At 39.6% G+C, this 19,341-nt stretch overlaps 1 protein-coding gene across 2 annotated transcripts in view; it reads left to right on the top strand.

Annotated features, from left to right (window-relative positions):
* Nucleotides 1-2,217, top strand: part of YWHAQ (tyrosine 3-monooxygenase/tryptophan 5-monooxygenase activation protein theta) — a 31,875-nt gene extending 29,658 nt beyond the window's left edge. For both annotated transcript variants that reach the window (XM_055399208.2, XM_055399209.2), the window contains exons 5-6: nucleotides 420-515; nucleotides 1,477-2,217. In XM_055399208.2, the coding sequence (XP_055255183.1) occupies nucleotides 420-515; nucleotides 1,477-1,536 (156 nt within the window). In that variant the 3' untranslated portion in view covers nucleotides 1,537-2,217. The remainder of the gene's footprint in view (nucleotides 1-419; nucleotides 516-1,476) is intronic.
* Nucleotides 2,218-19,341: the final 17,124 nt, after the last annotated feature.

Genomic DNA, 19,341 nt, shown 5'->3' with positions numbered 1-19,341 from the left:
GCATATTGGTCAGAGTAATCAAATAAGTGTGAAAGAAATGTAGAGGATCAGAAAGTAATGCCTACCAGGTGTGATTACTAGACTATCTGCACTCCTAAAGGTGTTTTAAAATGGATGCATTCAGAGGGATTTTGGCAAATAAATCCTAGTTCTTATTTGTAAGAAATATATTGGGTATAGCTACTGTCCTGTCTGTCCTATGAAAGAACTAAGAAATGCTTGTGTAGCTAAGTATATATATCTTTATAAATTTCAAGTCATCCTCAGAATTCTTAGGTTGAGAATCTGAGAAAGTGATCTGAGTTTTGTTTTTAATGGATAATAGAAAGTAAGGTGGCTGTTCATATATTACATAAAAATGGTCTGCGATTATAGAGTATCAGTTTCTGTTGATGTTAAGTATTGTTCATCATTGTCAGGCTTTTGATGAGGCTATTGCAGAACTCGACACACTGAATGAAGACTCGTACAAAGACAGCACCCTCATCATGCAGCTGCTGAGAGACAACCTCACAGTGAGCGTCCCCTTCTTATTTGTATTTCCTGTTTAGGGACAAAAGTGTCAATATCTATTCAGGCTCTGCCTTCCGGGGCAGCTACAGTAGAACTATACCTGGTCTTAGAAAACAGATGTATAAAAATTACACAAAAATGTTAAATACACATTAGTATTTTGTATAGGACAACTCTTCTTTTGTAGGCAGATTTTGTACACAGTTGAATAGGCATTTTATCAAGACCTTCCTGAAAAAATACACTTAAGATTTTAGGAACTCATAATATTAACATTATTGACTGTTACACTGGTATGAAGATGTTGATAAATTATGTTGATATGGAGAGTTTGTTTCTTTTAATTTGTTTTTTTCTTAGTTTTTCACCCTACCTCTTGTATAGAAAGGGCATCAAGGAAAAAGTAATGGAGAAAAAAGTACAGGTTGAGTTTTACTTAACTTTTGTAGGTTCAAGAAAATTTGGTATGTCAACATCTTAGACAAAATATGGAAGAAGGAATTCACCTTTTAATATAAATATAGTTCTCCTGTGGCCCCTCCCCTTGCTCCAGTTTTGATGCTTTTTCTTCTGCTAGATAAAAAAATTTTTTGGCCTTATTACTCTCATAAATTATATTTCAGTAATGCTTTTTAAGAATAGCATTGAACTGTCAGGAATTGAAAGAACATTAAATTCTAAGGATGTTTGTTACCTTCTTTGTGACTGATATTACAGTAAGCTTTAAAAATGTACTCAGAGTATATTACTTTGCAAATGTACAGTGAAAGGTCTCCTGGAATACACTTTGGGAGGAGTTGATATTTGGGGTTTTGAGAAATATAACTTCCAATTTTAGTCATAGTCTCTATTTTAATAATTTACTGCTCTCACAATTACATTTTAATATAATAATTGGACCTGAAATAATTCTCATCTAGAAATAGTAACTTAATGTGATTTTTCCTTTTTTTTTCTTTGCAGTTATGGACATCAGACAGTGCAGGAGAAGAATGTGATGCGGCAGAAGGGGCAGAAAACTAAGTGCATACAGGGTGTCATCTTTCTTCCCCTTGAAACCTTTTTACTCATCTCCATTCCTTATTCCATTTGGATTTCCTATAGCAAAGAAACCCATTCATGTGTATGGAATCAACTGTTTATAGTCTTTTCACACTGCAGCTTTGGGAAAACTCCATTCCTTGATTTGTGTTTGTCTTAGCCTTCCTGGTGTGCAGTTACTGCTGTAGAAAAGTATTAATAGCTTCATTTCATACAAACATAAGTAACTTCCAAACACTTATGTAGAAGACTAAAAATGTATCTGGTATTTAAGTAATCTGAACCAGTTCTGCAAGTGACTGTGTTTTGTATTACTGTGAAGATATGAAAATGTAGCTAATTACAATTTAAAGAGTGTTCTACATAACTTCTTAATTTCTACATTCCCTCCCTTACTCTTCCTCAGAGATTTCCTTTCAGTAAGCAACTTTTCCATCCTCTTAATGTATTCCTTTTTAGTAGGAATCCAGAAGTATTAGATTGAATGGAAAAACATTGGACATTTTGGGACTGGGGGATCACAGGTTAAAATGCCTCCTATATCATATGTGATGGAGGTCTTGTGTTATCTGTGACAACAGGGAGTTTCCTTATTCACTCTTCATTTGCTGCTGTTTAAGTTGACAACTTCCCTTCCCAATAAAAACTCACTTACACCTCCTGCCTTTGTAGTTCTGGTATTCACTTTACTATGTAATAGAAGTAGCATGTTGCTGCCAGAATACAACCATTGCTTTTGGCAAATTAAAGTGCATGTCATTTCTTAATACACTAGAAAGGGGGAAAAAAGCACACAGTCCAGTCTAAAACATTAGTACTTTTCCATGCAGATTTGTGCACATGTGAGAGGGTGTCCAGTTTGTCTAGTGATTGTTATTTAGAGAGTTGGACCACTATTGTATGTTGCTAATCATTGACTGTAGTCCCAAAAAAGCCTTGTGAAAATGTTATGCCCTATGTAACAGCAGAGTAACATAAAATAAAATTACATTTTATAAACCATTTACTCTGGCTTTGTAACAGTTGCATATTCACATTTAAGGGACAGATGAGTGTACTGCCTTCTGAAGTTTATTGCTGCTTCCCTTTTTTCTTCTGTGAAATGGAGCGGTGCTACCCGTTTTTCTGTGTTGTGATCACTTGTCTCAGGAAGCCTGGACCTGTGTGAAGCTGGATTGTGTTTCTTCCGAGTTGGTGTTTTACCTCAGATCCGTTTTGTGGACACTCACTCTCTTCCTTAGATGTGAAGGATATTAGTGAACTGTTGAAGAAAGTAGGCATTTTAAAACTAGGCAAGTTAAAATTAAGTGATTGTGAGTGCCTTGGCTGGTGTTGGAATTATGCTTCAGTGGATATTCCAGCAGAATGTTAAAAACTTAAGAGTACCTTTAATTTTCAAATGATTCTCTTTGTAAACAGTTATACTGTTCATGAATTCCAAATAATTTTGGTTTTATAATATCACCATGGCTATTATACTAGCCTGTCTTGAGTATTGGCCTGAGAATTTATTTAAAAGTCAGGAAATGATCTGTGACTATGAAACAAGGTTTCATTTACCCTTGATTTGTTTTCTGAGGGAAAATGAAAAGACAGAATTGACAGAATGGGACAGTTATCAGTCCTAACCAAGTTGTGAGTACTGAATAAAGTAATCACTCCACTACTTTAGTGAGTTATGAAAAGTACCTTCCTTCTTAAAGAGCAGCTTAGTCCCAGATTATCTTCTTGCTGCAGAAGATGTGACCATCTGAGTGGGCTCAGGCTATGGTATTACCTCCAGATGTGTAGAGGATATTTATAGAATACTGCGGAGAACTCAGTTGGGGAGAGGAAGGGTTTAAAGCCACGTTTGAGCTTTCTTAACTTTTATAATTACTTTCTGAGATAGTTCAGAAAATCTAAATGTTCCATCTTCTTTTTGTTTATCTATTTGGTCATGCTGCATGGCATGGAGGAATCTTAGTTCCCTAACCAGGGTTCACATCTGCACCTGGTGCAGTGTAAGTTCAGAGTCCTAATCACTGGACTGCAAGGGTATTCCCCAGCAGTTATAACTTTTTAACTTACAGTTTTCCCTTTAAAATGTCATTTAGGTTTTAATAACGGGAAATAATGAAAGGGGAATTGCATACTAATGCTGATTATCCAAAATCAAAGCATTAGGGATTTCTCTTCCAATATTTCAGCCGTGCTTATTAGAGCTTAGATTGGGAAAGAACAGTACTTTTTTTGAATGGGATTGGTAGACTGCATTCATGTCTACAACTTTAAATGTTTATGAGTAGATACTGTTTGTTTTTAAAAAACCATGAAAAGTAGGGAAGCACATTTAAAATGTAAAAATTATAATAGTAAAACAATTTGAGAAGATCAGAATTCTAGTCACTTTGATTTTTTTTTTAATGGATTTAAGGCAGCCATTCAAAAATATTTGAGGGCCTGTTTTAAGCACAGATGTGATCAGTTGCACAGTCATGTCCAACTCTTTGCAACCCCATGGACTGCAAGCACATGAGGCCTCCCTGTCCATCACCAACTCCCGGTGTTTACTCCTGTCCATAGAGTCAGTGGTGCCATCCAACCATCTCATCCTCTGTCATCCCCTTCTTCTCCTGCCTTCAATCTTTCCCAACATCAGGATCTTTTCAAATGAGTCAACTCTTTGCATCAGATGGCCAAAATATTGGAGCTTCAGCTTCAGCATCAGTCCTTCCAATGAACACCCAGGACTGATTTCTTTTAGGATGGGACTGGTTGGATCTCCCTGCTGTCCAGGGGACTCTCAAAAGTCTTCTCCAACACCATAGTTCAAAAGCATCAATTCTTTGGTGCTCAACTTTCTTTATAGTCCAACTCTCACATCCATACATGACCACTGGAAAAACCATAGCTTTGACTAGATGGACCTTTGTTGGTAAAGTAATGTCTCAGCTTTTTAATATGCTGTCTAGGTTGGTCATAACTTTTCTTCTAAGGAGCAAGCAAGTGTCTTTTAATTTCACGTCTGCAGTCACCATCTGCAGTGATTTTGGAGCCCCCCAAAATAGTCTGTCACTGTTTCCCCAACTATCTAACATGAAGTGATGGGACCAGATGCCATGATCTTAGTTTTCTGAATGTTGAGCTTTAAGCCAACTTTTTCACTCTCTTCTTTCACTTTCATCAAGAGGCTCTTTAGTTCTTCGCTTTCTGCCATATGTGTGTCATCTGCATATATGAGGTTATTGATATTTCTACTGGCAATCTTGATTCCAGCTTGTGCTTCATCCAGTCCAGCATTTCTCATGATGTACTCTGCATATAAGTTAAACAAGGTGACAAAGTACAGCCTTGATGTAATCCTTTCCAGATTTGGAACCAGTCTATTCCATGTCCAGTTCTAACTTGCTTCTTGACTTGCATACAGATTTCTCAGGAGGCAGGTCAGGTGGTCTGGTATTCCCATCTCTTTCAGAATTTTCCACAGTTTGTAGTGATCCACACAGTCAGTCTTTGGCATAGTCAGTAAAGCAGAATTAGATGTTTTTCTGGAACTCTCTTGCTTTTTTGATGATCCAGAGGATGTTGGCAATTTGATCACTGATTCCTCTGCCTTTTCTAAATCCAGCTTGGACATCTGGAAGTTCACAGTTCACATACTGTTGAAGCCCGACTTAGAGAATTTTGAGCATTACTTTACTAGCGTGTGAGATGAGTGCAATTGTGCGGTAGTTTGAGCATTCTTTGGCATTGCCTTTCTTTGGGATTGGAATGAAAACTGACCTTTTCCCGTCCTGTGGCCACTGCTGAGTTTTCCAAATTTGCTGACATTGAGTGCAGCACTTTCAGAGCATCATCTTTTAGGATTTGAAATAGCTCAACTGGAATTCCATCACCTCCACTAGCTTTGTTCGTAGTTACGCTTTCTAAGGCCCACTTGACTTCACATTCCAAGATGTCTGGTTCTAGGTAAGTGATCACACCATCATGATTATTTGAGTCGTGAAGATCTTTTTTGTATAGTTCTGTGTATTCTTGCCACCTCTTCTTAATATCTTCTGCTTCTGTTAGGTCCATACAATTTCTGTTCTTTATTGTGCCCATCTTTGCATGAAAAATTATCTTGGTATCTCTAATTTTCTTGCAGAGATCTCCAATCTTTCCTATTCTATTGTTGTCCTCTATTTCTTTGCACTGATCACTGAGGAAGGCTTTCTTATCTCTCCTTGCTGTTCTTTGGAACTTTGCCTTTAAATGAGTCTATCTTTCCTTTTCTACTTTGCCATTTAGCTTCTCTTCTTTTCATAGGTATTTGTAAGACCTCCTCAGACAACCCATTTTGCCTTTTTGCATTTCTTTTTCTTGGGAATGGTCTTGATAACTGCCTCCTGTACAGTGTCACGAACCTCTGTCCATAGTTCTTCAGGCACTCTTATCAGATCTAATCCCTTGAATCTATTTCTCACTTCCTCTGTATAATTGTAAGGGATTTGATTTAGGTCATACCTGAATGGTCTAGTGGTTTTCCCCACTTTCTTCTATTTAAGTCTGAATTTGGCAATAAGAGGTTCATGATCTGAGCCACAGTCAGCTCCCGGTCTTGGTTTTGCTGACTGTATAGAGCTTCTCCATCTTGGGCTGCAATGAATATAATCAATCTGATTTTGGTGTTGACCATCTGGTGATGTCCATGTGTAGTCTTCTCTTGTGTTGTTGGAAAAGGGTGTTTGCTATGACCAGTGTGTTCTCTTGTCAAAACTCTGTTAGCCTTTGCTTTGCGTCATTCTGTACTCCAAGGTCAAATTTGCCTGTTCCTCCAGGTATTTCTTGAGTTCCTACTTTTGCATTCCAGTCCCCCATAATGAAAAAAGGACATCTTTTTTGGGCGTTAGTTCTAAAAGGTCTTGTAGGTCTTCATAGAACCATTCTACTTCAGCTTCTTCAGCATAACTGGTTGGGGCATAGACTTGGATTACTGTGATATTGAATGGTTTGCCTTGGAAACGAATGTGATAATTTTTGTTATTAATATGAGCCAGGTTTTATTTGTACTGATAGTAGATAGGTGTCATCTGATACATACAAGACTAATACTTAAACTCCTCATGCTTGTGGTTTAGGAAGACGTCTACAGTGATTAAGGCAATTATGTTGTCTGTTTTATGCCGCCATGTATCATCTCCCCTTGTATAATTTGTGTTTTACTAGCTTTGCAAGGGGACAGTTACCATGTATAAATATCATATACATTAGTATTGAATTTTGAGGCCATCATAGTTAAGTATCAATATAAACAACCTGCCACAATACTGTAGTACCTGAAAATGAGTCTAGACCGTCATGAAGTCCAGTTCACAGCAGACTAGTCAAGGGGAGAAGCTGGAGACTGAACCATCGTCAGTTTATAGCACCTTGAGCGTGGCCATAAATGGTCTGGCCCTTTTGTTTTAGTTACAGTGAATCTGCATTGATTGAAATCATTCTAGTGCAGGGTCATGTACTTTCACATTTAATCCTCTCAGCTGCCCTGGCAAATAAATTTCCCTTTGACTGATAGGACATCTGATCAGGAAAAAAATGAAGTTATTTGTCCAAAGTTACGTGTCTTAAATGGCAGATCTACAGTTTGCAATCAGATGCCAAAACCAAATTAATTTCTGTGCCAGTGTTGCCAGCTGAGGGTGCTTCTGCTTGTTTACTGTGGCAGATAAGTAGAATTAGTTTCTTTTCTCCCTTATTTGTAGGATTTGTTATTTTAACTCTTGCCCAACTTACCCCTTAATCTGTCAGCTTTGCCTTGGAGGGATACCTTAAAACCAGCTCAAACAATATTAGAGGACATTCTGAACCTAACCCATGGTTATGGAAACAAGTCCAAAAAAAAATCAACTGACTTTCCCAAGATCTCAGCTAATGTCTGACGTGAAACTAGACCAAAGTAGACAAAAACAGGTGAAAAGCTCCAGATTCACAATAGTTCTCTACTGCGTAAAGGGAAAAGAATTTTCAATGAAAATTGTTTCTTTTGCCATTCAAATTTAAAAATTGAAGGCTTTAGTTTATATTTCTCATAAGTCTTTTTAAAAGGTGTGAGCCGTCTAATGATTTTCAGAAAGTAAGGAAAAAAACAATGTTCATTACCAAGCATTTCGTGTGGTTCACACTGAAGGCCCTTGTATAATCAGTATTAATCATATACTCAGCGCTGTAGTGTTGCAGTAAGGCCATTGACAGGGTTCTATCCCAGGGTCCCCACTAGGAGCTGCATGTGATCTTGGGTGACCGTATTGGCAGCTGGACTTACTCATCAATCACAGGTTATGTTTTTAAGCATCTTCACAAATTCAACTCAGTTTCATAAAATTTGGGGGGTAGATTTCTCTCCTGATTTTTGAATGAGGAAACGGGCATGGAAGCTAATGACATGCTCTAGGACTTGAATCTCATAGCTAAGTGAGTATTCGTATCAGGATTCAAACTTAGGTAATCTACCTGAAAGTTGGTACACTTGCTACTGTGTTAATGTTGCCCTTTTCTGAGATTAAAACTGGGATAGTTTTTTTAGACTTCAGATATGACCAATTAGTGGACAGTGGAAACCTAGTGGGCCACAGCTGGCCCTTCCGCTTTCTTAAGTGACTTAGCAGCAGCAGCAGCAATAAGGGTAATAGTTTGTGAAATCATTTTCAGTTTATGTGAACAGTGGGTTATGATGTAAAATTGATTTCAACTGAATTTAAGAGTGATTTCTTCTAGATGAGCTTAAAGGTTTCTTGACAAGATTCATGTCCTAGGATTGCAAGTTGCTCATAGTTTTACTGTGGTTAAAGGTGTCAGAGTTTTAATGGTGGCACTTCTGGGTCCCTTCCACTAAACAGTATCGTGATAATGGTGCACTTTCTACTTTAGCCTGTGCTGAGTAGTGAGTCCCTTGATGTCCTTTTAAAGAAAAAAAAAAAGGAGATTCCTTTTGAGAGTGATACTTTTATTCCACTTGCTGGAGGGATTCTTTAAAGATTAATTCTTTCGTCTTTTCATTGTCCTTAGACACTGACTCTGCAACATATTATAGCCTTGGCCTAAGACCATCGAGGAGGTACTTAAACCACTAGCAAAGAGGCTTATTAAGGGCTTTCATGAGACATGAATTATTAAATGGATTTGAAACTGGGTTGAGTCCCAAGTAAAAATCAGTACAATAGGCCTTATTACTATAGGCTCTTAAGTTCTTTTATTTGAGCTGAAATAATAGTTCTGTGAGATGTATCTGAGGTTCTTATCCAAGTGCCTATCAAAAAAGTTGTGTAATGACTGTAATTTGAACTAAAGACTTAGGAATTTCCTTGCTAATTTAAACAAATGAAATTATATTAGTGTTGAGACCTGTAGGTCTTTAGACATGGCCCTGAATGTCTAAACAGAGCCATTCTCTATAACAGGTGGTGTTCTCTCAGCTGTTCTGGAACTTAGAACCTTGGAGGATTCACTGGAAAGATTTCTGAAGACTGTTTTCTGAGACTGAAGCAATACCACCACTTAGGAGCTAGGAGCATAAGTGGGGCAAGATTACTTGCCGATTCATGTGAGAGACGTGATCTGTCAGAAAGAGATCTAGCTCACGTGGTCATTCATTCTTTTATTCACTCGTTTAACTTGCAGCTTTGCCACATTTTTAGCTGTAGGCCTCATCTCTCTCAGCTTCAGTTTTCTTGCCTGTGAAAGGTAGACCCCTCCCCTGCCTCTGAGCCAATACGTGAAAGTATTTCTAGGTGTAAATAATTGTGGGATGCATAGATGAGGACTACTTTGATATAGCAGCAGGATGGCCTGATTTGAGAATTGGAAAGTTCTAATAAGGTGAAACCAGTCTTGTGGAAGAGAAAACCAACCACACTTGGAGCAGACCTATTGCCCTAGATTTTCAAGGATATGGTAGACACGAAAAGAAAATGACAGTGTAACTTGGGATTGCAAATTAAAAAAAAAAAAAGTTATTAAGCATTGGTTTTGCTTCTAATTAGCATTCTCTGATGGAACAGATGGGGAAAGGTCATTTTGTTGAAATAGAGAATAAAGACCAGAGAACAAGTACCAAGAAGAAATGCCTTTGTTTCTCAAGAGTTAACTGTGGTAAGGATTGCAGTGCCACAAGGCCATGATTATCAAACTTGAGCGTGCATCGTGGTCACCTGGAGGGCTTACTGCAACAGTTTTTGATTCAGTTGGTTTGAGGGAGGGCCCTTAGATAATGTGCCTTTCTAACAAGTTCCCAGGCCATGCTGATGGTGATGCTCAGGATTTGGTTCTTAGGAAAGTATAAGAACTCTAAGGAAGCGTGGACAATAAGACCAAAGCAAAAGGTCAGGTGATTTTCACAGCAGGGGAATAAAAAGGAGTCACTTTCGAATTTAGCAGCACACTTGAGAGTTGTGCCCACCTGAGGCTAATGAATGAAGGCCTTCCTCTCAGCAACTGAAATTGTTGGGTTGATAGGCAGATGAGCACAGGAGGTTGTTTCACTCTTCTTCGACCCTCGCAGTCATGCCCATGTTAATGGTTTTTGTATTAAAGTAAAAATGCAGTTATAGTCTAATACTGAGCAAGCAGATGGTGTGATTTGACAAGCTCCTGAGAGGGTGACTTAGAACTCATCCTGAAGGTCTTATGTAACAAGGATCTATCTGGCTGGTGGACATGCGGTTAGAGGTCTGTGTTCAGAATTAATGGGAGATCAGTGTTGGAAGATTGAGGCAGGAAGCCAGGGATGTAATAACATCTCAAACATGGGCCAGAAGCCTAGAAACTAGTTAGGGCCTCATGTGAGCTGATCAGTGACTCTGTGGGTCATGAGAGTCAAACTAGAGGCCCGATATTTCTCTTGCAGGGTAGAGCAGTTGACTTCCTTCAGTGTTTATTCTATTAATCCCTCTAGTTCTTAAATTGTTGATTCAAGGCAAAAGTAAAATTTGAATGAGCTTTCTCTCTCAAAGATAAAATTGGGAAAAATATTATGTAGGCATTTACTGTTGCGTTGTGTTGATGTATTTCATTTGCTTGTAAGGTGCAGTGCTGCAGCTATCGATCAGAATGCTTATATCAGACCAAACCACAAGTGTTTCTCACAGGATAACAGGTATTCTGAGTTAGCTCTGCAAATTTTGCTTAAACTTATGATAAATCAGATAATGGAATAATGATTCAAAGAAGTGATTCAAGTTGTTGCTGACCTAGTATATTTCCCATCCTGTATTTGTCAACAAAGGCTCTGAAGACATGACAGAGCTAACCTTACTGACCTGTCAGGTTGGTAATCTGACGAGACATGCAGAATGAACATATGAAGCACCAGACATACTAAAACACAGTGCCTGTTCCATGCAGCAACTCAGTCAATCCCAGTGAATGAAATTTGTGTGGTGTGTCTGCATTTCGGCGTGGGAGGAGAGATGTGGGGAAAGGAGGGTAATGCAAATAGCCCATGCCGTCTAGGATCTTTTGGTACCACCTGCCGATACGGGTCACGCCTGAAGTTACTCCAGATTTCTTATAGTTGCTTGTTGTGAAGGAAGTAAAGTCAGATGACTCTGGATTTGAATCTTGCCTCCACCACTTTGTAGCCATGTAACCTTGGGAATAATGCTGGAAAATAGAATAGGGATAATGCTTCAGAGGATTTTTAGAGGAGCAGTGCAGTAATTTACGCCTCCTGCGTGTAGTAACACTATTAACATCTGATGATGATATGCCACGCATTATGCCACATGAACAGAGCAGACAAGGGCCTGATCCAGGCAGTAAGTGAAGTGAAGTGAGTGAAGTCGCTCAGTCGTGTCCGACTCTTTGCGATCCCATGGACTGTAGCCCACCAGTCTCCTCCATCCGTGGGATTCTCCAGGCAAGAGTACTGGAGTGGGTTGCCATTTCCTTCTCCGATCCAGGCAGTAGTAGGAACCTAACAGATGTCTGCCTTAGTGTTTCATGTTGCTATATCATTTTGCTTTTGCTATTCAGTTGCGTCTCATTCTTTGCGACCCCATGGACTGCTGCATACCAGACTTCTCTGTCCTTCACCATCTCCCGAAACTTGCTCAATGATCATTGAGTCAGTGATGCCATCCAACCATCTCGTCCTCTGTCGTCCCCATTCTGCTTTAATTCTTTATTATGAAATAAAGTTACTTCTCTAAGTGTTTTAAAGCAAATAACAGGCATTATGTCTTTTCACTATACAAATTTAAGTGTATATCTCTTAAGGAACATAGTATTTCCTTTCATAATAACAATCACACCTAACAAAACTGCATTTGTTGTTCAGCATCATTTATTATTCAGTTCATATTTATATTTCCCCAATTGTCTCAAAGAATATTTGTAGTGATTTGTTGCTGTCTAGGTTCAAAAAGGGTCTACACATTTGTTTGTTTGCAGGGGTCTTATGTTTCTTAATGCAGAGCACGCACCTCTTTTTTGAGGGGTGGGAGCGTCATCTTGTGCTGTAGTCAGGTTCTGTTCAGTTCAGTCGCTCAGTCGTGTCTGCCTCTCCACGACCCCATGAATCACAGCACGCCAGGCCTCCCTGTCCATCACCAACTCCCGGAGTTCACTCAAACTCATGTCCACAGAGTCGGTGATGCCATCCAGCCATCTCATTCTCTGTCGTCCCCTTCTCCTCCCGCCCCCAACCTTTCCCAGCATCAGAGTCCTTTCCAGTGAGTCAACTCGTCGCATGAGGTGGCCAAAGTATTGCCGTTTCAGCTTTAGCATCAGTCGATGTCCCCATTTTGGACTTGTCTCTCGCTTGCTGTGATTTTCTGTAGCTGGTCGCTCTATTCTATCCATATCTCCCTTTGCTGCTTGTAGTTTTATGTAGCTGGTTTTTCTCTGCCCTCATCCACATCTCCTGTAAGTGGAAGTTAGCTCAAGAGGCTTTACGAGAGTCACGTTCAGCTTTCCTGGCAAGAAACCTGGGATTGTGCTGTGTGCTTCATAACACAACACATCAAGGACTGTGCTTGTGTATCTTTGTAAGTCTTGTTCTCTATGTCTAGAACATCCTTCCCTTCCCTTTCTGCCTAGCACATTTCTATTCTTCCTTCAAAATCTTGTTTCACTCAGCTGTTGCTGCTAAGTCCCTTCAGTTGTGTCCGACTCTGTGCGACCCCATAGATGGCAGCCCACCAGGCTCCCCTGTCCCTCGGATCCTCTAGGCAAGAATACTGGAGTGGGTTGCCGTTTCCTTCTCCAATACATGAAAGTGAAAAGTAAAGTCGCTCAGTTGTGTCCTACTTCTAGCGACCCCATGGGCTGCAGCCTACCAGGCTCCTCTGTCCATGGGATTTTCCAGGCACGAGTACTGGAGTGGGGTGCCATTGCCTTCTCCGTGTTTCACTCAGCTATAGCTAGAGAAAACTCATTGCTAACTTACTCAGTTTATTTATTTATTTATTTTTTTAACTTACTCAGTTTAAAGTGCAAAAGACTCCTGATGACTCTGGGGAGGTAGTACTTAGCAGAAATGAGTGTGCTGAGGGAAAGGAGAACGTCAAGGCTGTATATTGTCACCCTGCTTATTTAACTTCTATGCAGAGTGCATCATGTGAAATGCCAGGATGGATGAAGCACAAGCTGGAATCAAGATTGCCAGGAGAAATCTCAATAACCTGATATACAGATGACACCACCCTTATGGCAGAAAGTGAAGAAGAACTAAAGAGCCTCTTGATGAAATTGAAAGAGGAGAGTGAAAAAGTTGGCTTAAAACTTAAAATTCAGAAAACTAAGATCATGGCATCCAGTCCGATCACTTCATGGCAGTTAGATGGGGAAACAATGGAAACAGTGACAGACTTAATTTTTTTAGGCTCCAAAATCACTGCAGATGGTGACTGCAGCCATGAAATTAAAAGATGCTTGCTCCTTGGAAGAAAAGCTATGACTAATCTAGACAACATATTAAAAAGCAGAGACATTACTTTGCCAACAAAGGTCCATCTAATCAAGGCTTTGGTTTTTCCAGTAGTCATGTATGGGTGTGAGAGTTGGACTATAAAGAAAGCTGAGTGCCAAAGAATTGATATTTTTGAACTGTGATGTTGGAAAAGACTCTTGAGAGTCCCTTGGACTGCAAGGAGATCCAACCAGTCAGTCCTAAAGGAGATCAGTCCTGGGTGTTCATTGGAAGGACTGATGCTGAGACTGAAACTCTAGTACTTTGGTCACCTCATGCAAAGAACTGACTCATTTGAAAAGACCCTGATGCTGGGAAATATTGAAGGCAGGAGGAGAAGGGGACATCAGAAGATGAGATGGTTGGATGGCATCACCGACTTGATGGACATGAATTTGAGCAAGCTCCGGGAGTTGATGGTAGACAGGGAGTCCTGGCATGCTGCAGTCATGGGGTCACAAAGGGTCGGACACGACTGAGCAACTGAACTGAATGGAATCTCTTTCTCAGTTCTTTACAGGTTAAACCAGAATAAAAGATTAGGCTACCCTCCCTGTCTTTCTCTTCTTAAGAAAACTCTCAAGGGAAAATATTCCTATACCTCTCCAGAAGCAGAGAGCTCTTAACTGTAAAGAGAGCATCGTACCCTCTCAGTCTCTCAAAATAGATGTCTCGTTTGTTTGAATTTTGCGTTAAGTGCTCAACTTAAGTGCCTGTTATGGAGAAATTTGAGATGACAGTGGGTGGAATATGGGTCTTCCAGCTGTTTTTTTTTGTGTGTGTATTTTGCTGGGTGCATGATCCTGTTACTACCAACTGTTGGACTGTACATTCTTGGGTCAGATGGAAATCAGAAACTGGCCTGTCTCAGCTGGGGCCCATTTTCAGTTGCCTAAGGAGTTTCCACGGTGTAAGATTGGCACAACGTTGTAAATCAACTGAAAAGTGAAAGTGAAGTCGCTTAGTCATGTCTGACTCTTTGCGACCCCATGGACTGTAGCCTACCAGGCTTCTCCGTCCATGGGATTTTCCAGACAAGAATACTGGAGTGGGTGGCGATTTCCTTCTCCAGGAGATCTTCCTGACCCAGGGATTGAACCCAGATCTCCTGCATTGTAGGCAGACGCTTTGCCATCTGAGCCACCAGGGAAGTCAAATCAACTATACTTACCCCACCCCCCAAAAAGAAAAATTAGGTAAAAGAAAAAGAGGGATTTCTCTGGAGGTCAGGTGGTTAGGATATTGCACTCTAGTGCAGGGGGCAGAGGTGCCCATCCTGGTTGGGAAACTAAAATCCTATAAGCCGCCACTGTTTACCCAAAAAGAAAAGTTACCATGGTTTAGGCAACAAGGTTGTGGACTGGAGATCAGAGCCCTGGGCTGTCATTCCTGCTGTTAACTTGCTCTGGGACTTTGCGAACATCAGTGGCCCTCTTTCTGTAAACTTAAGGAAGGCCCGGGAATTCTAGGAATATGTTCCAGGAGTACTTCAATTCCAAATGCTCTGCTTTGATCTATTTTATACATTAAGTTTCTGTGAAAGATTTCTTTTGGAGATAGAGTGCTACAGCTATAAACAATAATAGCCAAAAAAGGCTTCCAAACATCACCAAGCTAGATGACAACTACATCGCCTTGTTTGTTTAAAATTCACATCTTTATCACTAAGCTGGAGTATTTTTTTTTAATTTGTGTTTTTCTTTTTCATCTTTTGACTATGTTTCATTGCATATGGCATCTTAGTTCCCCCACCGGGGATTGAATGTATCCCAAAAAGTTCCAGACATATCTTTTTTATGGGACACAATTCCACCCGTTACAAGCATTAGATTGTCTAATTTGTCTGATTAATGGGAATAGCTTTCTGTGCAGGACTGTGTTATTTGCTGTAGAAGGTAACATGGTCCTTGCCTCAGGAACATATGCTGTCGAAGGTAACATGTCCTTGCCTCAGGAATATATGCTGTCGAAGGTAACATGGGCCTTGCCTCAGGAACGTATGCTCGTGTGGAGAAAAGTAAGATACCATCGGTGGGCAAAAGTGTGGGATAAAACAGAGGATAGACTATAAAAGAGGCAAGAAATATGCCGTGAGGAGGAGACATTCTATCCAAGTGTAATCTGAGACCAGAGGCAAGAAAGTCACTTCAGAAGCTGTTAGACTGGTATAGAGGAGAGAGAGTGAGGGACTGAGCTGGACAATTTCCATTAACACCAGCTAAGCATGTTAATGGTGCTTCTCTACAGAGTAAAATATTTAGAAACAACTTTGCATGACCTAAAGAGTAAAAAGTCAGTGTGACTAAATGCAATATGATATCCTGGGTTGAATCCTGGAACAGAAACTGTGCAGTCCTATTAGTGGTTATCAAGGGCTGGAAGAAGGGAGTAGTAAAGAATGACTGCTTAGTGGGTCTGGGGATTTTTTGTGAGGGTGATTTAAATGTTCTAGAACTAGATAGTGGTGATGGTTATACAACACTGGATGTACTGAATGCCACTAATGATACATTTTATGTCACGTCTATTTCATCACAATTTTTAAAAGACTTAAAAAGGCACATACTTCTAAAAATTGTGAAATCTGATGTTTTCTAGTTTTGACAAAACATACCTAGATTATGTAAGATACTAACATTAGAGGAAGCTGAGTGAAGAGAATATGGGAACTCTGAACTGTCTTGCAGCTTTCCTGTACATCTGAAATTATTCCCCAATGAAAATTTTATTTAAAAAAATTAACAGGAAAAAAAATGCATGACAGCTTTGTTTTTTAAGACCAGTGTCACATTGTATGCGTTGTTGTGTTTCTTTGTACCTTTCATTTTTTAGAATGTAAGTCTATTGAGGGCAAAGGAGGTGCGTCTCTGGTATTTTTTTTTCCAGCCTTATTGAGGTAAAATTGATAAAAAGTTGTATATACACACACAACACATATATATTTAATTGTATATATTTAAGGTATACAATGTGTTGATTTTATATACCTTTTCACTGTGAGATGATTATCACAATCAAGCTAGTTACCGTATCTATAATTACTGTTTTTGTGTGGTGAGAACACTTCAGATCTCTCTGAGCAAAGTTCAAGTATATAAAATAGTGTTCTTAACCATGTATGGATGTGAGAGTTGGACTGTGAAGAAAGCTGATCGCCGAAGAATTGATGCTTTTGAACTGTGGTGTTGGAGAAGACTCTTGAGAGTCCCTTGTACCGCAAGGAGATCCAACCAGTCCATTCTAAGGGAGATCGATCCTGGGTGTTCATTGGAAGGACTGATGCTAAAGTTGAAACTGCAATACTTTGGCCACCTCATGCGACGAGTTGACTCACTGGAAAAGACTCTGATGCTGGGAAAGGTTGGGGGCGGGAGGAGAAGGGGACGACCGAGAATGAGATGGCTGGATGGCATCACCGACTCTGTGGACATGAGTTTGAGTGAACTCCGGGAGTTGGTGATGGACAGGGAGGCCTGGCGTGCTGTGATTCATGGGGTCGCGGAGAGTCGGACGCGACTGAGCGACTGAACTGAACTGAACTGAACCATGGTCAGCACAGTGTACCTTAGATCCCCACATTTTATAACTGAAAGCTTGCACCTTTGACTAGATCTCCCATCCCCACCGCTTCCACCCTCAGACTCTGGCAACCACTTTTCTACTCTGCTTGAGTTTACCCTTTATATGATTTTACATATAAATGAGGTCATACTGTGTTTACCTTTTTGTGTCTTGACATTTCATTTAGCATAATGTCCTTCAGGTTTCTACATGTTGTTGCAAATGGCAAGATTTCCTTCTTTTTTATGTCTGAATATTCAATCTCTCATTGTATGTATATACCATATATTCCTTATCCACTTATCTGCCAGTGGACACAGAGGTTGTTTCCAAATCTTGGCTACAATGAATCATGAAGTGAACATGGGGGTGCAGGTATCTATTTGAGATACTGATTTCATCCACTTTGGAGGTATTTTCCTAAAATGCTAGTAGAATTAGCATATTTTAAACATTCAGCACCCAAGTTCTGTTTTTCTGAAAGGGATTGAGTAGAACATGTTTTCAATTAAGGCCTCCGGCCACTGCAGAACTGGAGGGTAATTGGTGCTTGCCTTCTCTCTCTGGCCTATCAACCTGAGGGTAATGACTTTTAGCCACTTCAGACCTGAGGGGATTTCAAACCAGCACAAGTTGACATTTTTTTCTCTCTATCCAATCTGTTCTCTATGTTCAGTTATTCACGTGGCTCAATTACTCTGAGATCTAAAAAGAAGAGAGAAATTTAAGAAGGCAAAGAACACAGCTCCATATTTTGTATGGTATACAGTTTGTAAGGGATGTGTTTTGCTCACAGCAGCCAGATTAGCCACTGCAAATCATTCTATGATAAAAGACAAGGATGCCTGTAAAAAGGAGACATAAAAAAGTGTGTGTGTATGAGGGAGACAAGACAGAGGGAGAGAGAGAAATTGTTAATAAAATTTTAGAAATTAACCTTTTTTTCTTTTTAATAAATCCTAACTGTAGGCATATAATCATAAGGAAGAATAAGAGGTAAGTATAAGTAGTTCAGAGTTCAATTTTCTGCTCTTTATCATCTAATATGTGCCAATTTTCCAAGTCATGAGACATTCTTCTGAAACATCATTCTCAATGACTGCATCATGTTAAGTAATATAGTAGTAAAACTACCTTAAAAATTGATTTAAGTTTTGCATAGTAGTACATTAACATGGTATATATTACAAAGCTACAAAGGATATGTAGAGAAAATCCTCCCTTCCACCTCCTGTTCATCTCCTAAGAGGCAATGTAGATTACAAGTTTTACCTTTTTTTTTTAAATCTAATTTTTTATTGAAGGATAATTGCTTTACAGAATTTTGTTGTTTTCTGTCAAACCTCAACATGAATCAGCCATAGGGGTACGGATATCCCCTCCATTTTGAACCTCCCTCCCATCTCCTTCGCCATCCCACCCTTCTAGGTTGATGCAGAGTCCCTGTTTGAGTTTCTTAGCCATACAGCAAATTCCCAATGGCAGTCTATTCTACATATGGTAATGTAAGTCTCCATGTTACTCTTTCCATACATTGCACCCTCTCTTCCCCTCTCCCCGTGACCACAATTCTATTCTCTATATCTGTTTCTCCACGGCTGCCTTGTAAGTAAATTCTTCAGTACCATTTTTCTAGATTCTGTATATATGTGTTAGAATACAATATTTATCTTTCTCTTTCTGACTGACTTCACTGTATAATAGGTTCTAGGTTCACCCATCTCATTAGAACTGACTCAAAGGTGTTCCTTTTTATGGCTGAGTAATAATCCATTGTGTATATGTACCACAACTTCTTTATCCATTCATCTGTTGATGGACATCTAGGTTGCTTCCATGTTCTAGCTAATGTAAATGGTACTGTAATGGGATGCATATGTCTTTTTCAATGAACTGACCAGTTTCCTTCTCTTTTCAGACTTGAGGGGAAATAATTCCGTTTCAAGAGGGCTGGTTATTTTTTTTCTTATTAAAAAAAGATTACCAAAGAATCATCTGTTTATCAGCATAGATACTCAAATACTCTGCTTTGCTCCATGCATGATATATTTTTTCATTTTTCTTTCTGGACTCCTCGTCCATGGAATTCTCCAGGCAAGAATACTGGAGTGGGTAGCCATTCCCTTCTCCAGGGGATGTTTCCAACCCGGGAAACATGCGTTGTCTCCTGCATTGCAGGCAGATTCTCTGCCATCTGAGCTACCAGGAAGCCCCCTTTCTTTCTAGAAGGATCGTGAAATACATTAAAATTTCTGAACTAAAATCTTGGAAACTATAGTTCTTGGTACACAACTTTG

This window comes from Moschus berezovskii, chromosome 11 (genome assembly GCF_049115385.1).
Source record: "Moschus berezovskii isolate FMDL1 chromosome 11, NW_MosBer_1.0, whole genome shotgun sequence".
Lineage (NCBI taxonomy): Eukaryota > Metazoa > Chordata > Mammalia > Artiodactyla > Moschidae > Moschus > Moschus berezovskii.
This window is presented reverse-complemented; position numbering and strand designations above follow the sequence as displayed.